Genomic DNA, 6,592 nt, shown 5'->3' on the forward strand with positions numbered 1-6,592 from the left:
GGGCTCCGAGACGTAGGGCTGTTACTTCCTCCGAGAAGGGCCTGAACTCATAAATCTCTTCCGTATACAACTGCTCCATAGCTAGGATCTTGCCTCTCCATTAGTACCCCCTATACTACTGTCAAACTTAGAACCACGACAGTGGGACGCACGCATGACCCAACGGACAAAGCCGGACGCAGGCGAATCCATCGGCGCCCCAAAAGGACAAAATTCGGCCAATCCGGTGCGGTGGAGTTGGCCAAGTGTTGCCTCACACACACACACACACACACACAGGCTCGGCGTCGTGTACGACTCTCCCTTCCAAATCCGAGTAGGGGATTCCGTCCTGCCGTCCGCTTCCAGCCCCCGCCCCCGGCCCCCGTTACAGCTGCCAAGATCCCCAATCCCCGGGGCGAAATCCCAGGAGGAGCAAGGCAAGAGACAGAAACAAATTCTTCGCACCAGCGCCGTCGAGCGAGAGAGAGATACAGAGATGACGTCGGCGATCCGCTCCGCTGCGGCGCTCCGTCAGCGGCTTCCACGCCTCCTGTCCTCCGCCACAAGATCTGTGCCGCGAGCGCTTGAGGAGGAGCGGCGCTTTCTGTTCCGGCGCGCCGGCCCGCCGGCCATGGGGGATCCTCGACTTTTCAGCTCCAGTTCCACCGGGAAGTCCTACACGGTAATCCCGCACTCCCCCTGTCTCTCTCCTTTTGATGCTTCGTAGTGAGTATGAAATCGGGCGACTCATATCGATTCAAGCCTGCTATTACACCTACGAGTCATGTGAGTCTTCGTTCTTGTCATGTCTTGCTGGAATGAAAGTTGTTTCTGCCAACCATCTTGAGAAAGGTTGAATTTTTACATTATAGGAACGAAATCACCCCCTCCCCCCCTCCCTTGTGCATGGATGATTAATCCCATTGGCACAGCAGATGAAAATCACGTAGTTTGATTTTACAACGCGCAAAGCTATGATTCTGTAGGACACTTTGTTGGTAGAACAGAAGATGATGCCCAGCCCACATTCCGGACACGGATAACTTTTGTTTTTGATTTGGAGATAGTTAAATGTTAGGCCACAACACATAATATAATTTTATATATTAAACACTTTGTATCAAGAAATCGATCACCATACTCCCTATTTTTCACTTTCCATGCCTTCTGAAACATGATGTTAGTATTTTTCTTATTATCTGCTCTTCTTAAAAATTGAGTGCACTAAACTGCCATTGTTCGAAAGTGTAAGCTGTTTAACCTTTTTGGGGTTTCATCTAAAGATGTGCTGTGACTTGCTACTTGATAAGGTGCCTTGGAAAGACATTATTGGATATATTTTTCAAATTTCTCGTTTTGAGAATCCGAAAAGAGGGGGTGGTGTATTCTGAAGAGTTATTGTCCTAGTATTAAGGAATACACCCTCTGTTCCTAAATATAAGACATTTTGGCACTTCAAACTTTGAACTGCCAAAATGTCTTATACTCCCTCTGTAACCTAATATAAGAGCATTAAGATTACTAAAATAGTGATCTAAACACTCTTATACTGTATTAGTTTACTGAGGGAGTATTTAGAAACAGGGGTGGTACTACACAGGAATAAATGGCTACTGCATTACAAATTTTTCCAGAGAACATCTCATGACTTGTAATTTGACGATGTATAGAAAAGCTCACAAACTAAAATGTAACGAGCTATACTATGAAACTTAGGCTCATACCTGTCACATAACTTAATCATACACCAGAATCTAGAAGAAATTGGAGCACTTTACAAACATATTGCTGTCCAAATTCAATTTGCTAAAAAACCAGGGAAACAATGAATAGCTTTGTTAGAGTACGTAATGGGCCTGGGCTGGCGGTATAGCCCGTTAGTCTTAGGGTTCATTAGAGATAAGGGTCGCTTTCTTAGGGGTCAAGTAAGCCTTGCTTGGGAGTCAAGTAAACCTCTCTATATAAAGAGAGGAGATGTATCAATCTAATCAATCAAGAATTAAGAAGGAAATCCTTTCCAACTTGCCCGGTCGTGGGCAAAAGGCCCCCGGCCGACCCTCTCGCACCCTCCTTCTAGCAACGCCATAACAATTAGGTATCAGCTAGCTTCGGTTCGATCATGTCTTCACCGCCGCCAAGCCCGTCTCTTCCGCTGTCGGTCACCATGTCGCCTTCGGCGACCACCACAACCGTCGCCCCGCTCCTGCCCGCGCCGGGATCCTCCATCGCCCCCGCCCCCGCCGTCCTCACCTGGGAGGAGGTGTCCGGGGTGCTGCGGGACCTAACCCAGACGGTCCAGGAGATCCACCTGTTCTTGGCCGGGTCCTACGGGCCACACCCAGCTGTGCCGCCCATCGCCGCCCCCGCGCCGCCGTGGCTGCCGTGGCAGCCGCCGCACCAGGCGGCCTTCGCCGCGCTCGCCGGGCCGCTGCAGCTGCCATCCATCGCCACTACCGCCCAGCCCTGGCTGCAGTGGCAGCCGCCGCTCCTGGCGGCCTCCGTCGCGCCCGGCGCTCCGTCGCAGCAGCTGTTGCCGCTGCCCGGCGCGACACTGCAGTAGCCACTGCAGCTGCAGCAGCCACCGCCGGTCAGCTCCGCCGCCAAGTATGGGATGCCCTACGACGGGAGTGCGACGACCTCGTTCCCATCAGCGCCGCCGCCATCCCAGGGCGTCCACATCCAGCAGATCAAGTCCCCACCGTCGCCGTCACCGCTTCCGTCTTGGATCGCTACCCGCCACGTGTCGGCGGCGGCGAGGCTGCAGGCTGCTGCGCGCGGCCTCCTAGCGCGTCGGCGTGTGCGGGAGATGCGTGGTCCGCAGCTGCCGCTCCTCCAAGTTGCCCTTCGCTGGGCAAAGAACCTCGATCTCGTCCGCTGCGTCGGGGATCTTGGGCATGCGGTTTCCCCCACGGGCGGCGGGCATGCTGTTTTCCACGTGGGCAGCGACCTCAAAGTCTGCAACATCAGCGGTTGGGGTGGCCCACCCCTCCTCGACATTCTCCATCGCAAGCCCTCCGCTCTTCCCTGTGCAGTGCAGACCAACAGCCATACACATGCACTTCTTTTGTCCAGGTGGTGTCCATGGGATCCAGGTGGCTGTACACGTGCACGTCCAAAATAAAGCGTCCCAGTCTATTTCAGTTTGAGAGTAATAACACAAGCCGAGATGTAATAGGATTGTTTTAGGTGTTAGGTTTGTGTTGCGTCGAGTCATGGTTATAAGTTGGTTAGGCTGCAGCTCGAGGACAAGCTGCATGTCCAGGTGGGGTGTAGTGTTAGAGTACGTAATGGGCCTGGGCTGGCGGTATAGCCCGTTAGTCTTAGGGTTAATTAGAGATAAGGGTCGCTTTCTTAGGGGTCAAGTAAGCCTTGCTTGGGAGTCAAGTAAACCTCTCTATATAAAGAGAGGAGATGTATCAATCTAATCAAGCAAGAATTAAGAAGGAAATCCCTTCCAACTTGCCCGGCCGTGGGCAAAAGGCCCCCGGCCGACCCTCTCGCACCCTCCTTCTAGCAACACCATAACAAGCTTGTTGGTTTATTTGTCACTCTTTTAAGTTTGCCTATCCGCATATCTTTTGCCTAAAATCAAATCCAAGGATTTACATGATATACACTGTAGATAAGCGAAGTGTTGACAGCATACAATTTCATTGTATTTTAGCAATTTCTCTTTGATGTAATGCCATGAGCACAAGTTACAAATATGGTTAGTTTGTGACATCATAAATTTCATTTATCCTTAGCATCCTTGTAAACTCAACCTGCGGCACAAAAAGCAATCCCTGGAGGACAGCTTGGCATACCTTAACAGGATGGCGAAGAAGGAAGCTCGTGACTGGAGAGAGATGAGGCAACATCTTGAAGCATCGGAGCAAAGACAAATAGAGCTCGAGAAAGTGTAAGGAAACAATCCTTTGTCCTGGATTTGTATTGCACGCATGTATGTGTTGTGCTAAATATGATTTCTTTTAACGTGCAGGTACAAGCGACAGGATAGGGTGGTAAATTGTGCCGCTGCCGCTCTATTCCTTGCCTTGTTAGCCGGCAATGTGTTCTTTGGTTGAGTCAGGAAGAGAAATGGGAAAAGGCAATTAGGCCTCTAAGTTGGTGTATATTAGTGTTATATGAGTTTTGGCCCGTATTTGAAATATATCAAACTAATTCTTACGCTTAAGTTGTGGATCTGTTTTCTTGGGGTCTTAAGTTGTGGACCTGTTTTTCTAGTGTAAACCTATTCAAGAAGTCATTATTGTTGACCTCTGTTTGGTTTGCATAGCAACTTAAGTTTCTGGTTGTGAATGTTTTGAACTGGCCAGGTTAGGTCAACACAGTTGTTAATTTGGTGGGAGCACCCCATCTGCTTATTGAAGTGGAGCCATTAAAAACATCTACAACCACATTAGTCAAATCTGACCCCTCAAAGGCGTGTGGACGCATCGGGATAGTAACCGTGTGTGTCTGTTTTTAACCCTATTTTTGCTGCGAAACAACCATGCCCCACATTGAAGCGTTGATTTGAAGCATATTGACGAACACGTTCTGTCCGCCTTCGTCAGAGCACGCAGAAGCGACGGATGTTATGCCAACTCCAAGGGGGGGGGGGGGGGGGGGGGGGGGGGGGTTGGCGAGTTAGGCATCATTGTCCGTTTGCGTCCAACCGCTCGTTGGTGCGCCCAACCGGCACGCACATTTCAAATTGTGTCTACATCTTAAACTTAAAAGACAACTACAATAATAGTAGAAAAAAAGTAAATAGTAGTTGAGATAAAAAATAAAAAAAAATAGTTGCGTTTCAAACATTGGACTTCAAAAAAAAGTCCAAAAGTACCGACCATACTCGCTGCCTACATTAAACTTAAAACATAAAAAACTTAAAAAAAGAAAACTAGATCGCCGCCGTCTTCACTGCATGTCGTCGCCGCTGTCTTTCTCGTCTGCGACGAGGTTGATGAAGGGTGGCCGCCGCCACAGGTGTGCAGGTGGCGCTTGCGTTGGCACGTGGGATGGTGACCATATATCGGCGGCAACCCACACGTCCGGCCCGACACCAACTCCTGCGTGATGGGCATCGTTGTACTCCACGGCCATAACTGCCCCTCCAACACCGGGTTCCACGGTGCGGCTTGCCGCTCCACGTCCTCTAGCTTCTCGAGCTCCTCGAGCTCCAGGATAGCAACGTCGCCGGCGGGCGACAATGCCAGCTGCACTCCAGGTTGTCCCACTGGCTGTGCTTGTACTCGATCTTTTAGTCCTCAAGCACCTTCTTCATCATCTCCTCCACTTCGGCGATCATGGTTGGAGGTGGTGGTGGCGGGGACGACGATGGGGAGGGCATCCACATGCGCACTCTCGCATGCCCCGCTCTAACTGGGTGGGCTGGGAGCACGCGCACGGTGTTCCCTAGCGCGCGCTTGTGGTGGGCTGTGAGCACGGTTGACAAAGAATGTCTGCCGCCGCAGGTCGTGCTCGTCTCCTAACCAAGTGTCCCACAGTGGCGAGTCGACGGGGTACCTTGGGTTGTTGACGAGATCCGGAGGCAGCTGGGCCTTGCGGCAGTTGATCTTCAACGGATAGGCACGACCGCTCGTCGGGATGGCTGAAAGTGGCACCTGATCTGGGCCGAGATGCCAGCCATTCGGAAGATGCTTGTCGGGCTACGTCAACGGGGTGGTTGTGTCCCAGTAGAGCTGGCATACCCCCACTTTGACCTACGTGTGAGTCTGGGCTGCAACGGTGAGCGGCGAAATGAAGAAGCCTGCTATGGCGGACGACCCCGCTTTTGCGTTCGTGCTTCCCCGGCTTGCTGGGATCCACTTCAACGTCCACATGGTTAGGCGGCGGCCGACGGAGTGAGGGATGCACGAGCTAGAGCGTGTCGAACCTTTTGGGACTTTAGTTTCATGCTTCTGGAGGTGTTGAGTAGCCACCGACGGAAGTAAAAGGATCGATATGGTTGAGTAGAGGGGGGTGAATAGGCAACTGCTACTTCTTGAGTTTGCGTTGGTTTTTCCCTTGAAGAGGAAAGGGTGATGCAGCAAAGTAGAGATAAGTATTTCCCTCAGTTTGAGAACCAAGATATCAATCCAGTAGGAGAAAACACACAAATCACCGAATACCTGCACAAACAATCAAACAACTTGCACCCAACGCGATAAAGGGGTTGTTAATCCCTTCATGGTTACTTGCAAAAAGTGAGATCTGATAGAGATAGATAAACGATAAGGTAATTTTTTTGGTATTTTTGGTTTATAGATCGGAAAGTAAAATATTATAAAATAGTATATCGGAAACTAATATGATGGAAAATAGACCTGGGGGCCATAGGTTTCACTAGAGACTTCTCTCAAGATAGCAAATAATACGGTGGGTGAACAAATTACTGCCGAGCAATTGATAGAAAGCGCAAAGTTATGATGATATTTAAGGCAATGATCATGAATATAGGCATCACATTCGTGTCAAGTAGACCGAAATGATTCTGCATCTACTACTATTACTCCACACATCGACAGACTCCTGCCTGCATCTAGAGTATTAAGTTTATGAAGAAGTAACACATTAAGTAAGATGACATGATGTAGAGGAATTAACTCAAGCGATATGATGA

The 6,592-nt window shown here is 50.0% G+C and overlaps 1 protein-coding gene across 1 annotated transcript; it reads left to right on the plus strand.

The window, feature by feature from the left end:
• Nucleotides 1–269: 269 nt before the first annotated feature.
• LOC123142619 (uncharacterized) lies at nucleotides 270–4,289 on the plus strand. Its single transcript, XM_044561453.1, has 3 exons — nucleotides 270–664; nucleotides 3,729–3,883; nucleotides 3,965–4,289. The coding sequence occupies exons 1-3, from the start codon at nucleotides 479–481 to the stop codon at nucleotides 4,047–4,049; spliced, it is 426 nt and encodes a 141-aa protein (XP_044417388.1). The 5' UTR covers nucleotides 270–478; the 3' UTR covers nucleotides 4,050–4,289.
• Nucleotides 4,290–6,592: the final 2,303 nt, after the last annotated feature.

This window comes from Triticum aestivum, chromosome 1B (assembly GCF_018294505.1).
Source record: "Triticum aestivum cultivar Chinese Spring chromosome 1B, IWGSC CS RefSeq v2.1, whole genome shotgun sequence".
Lineage (NCBI taxonomy): Eukaryota > Viridiplantae > Streptophyta > Magnoliopsida > Poales > Poaceae > Triticum > Triticum aestivum.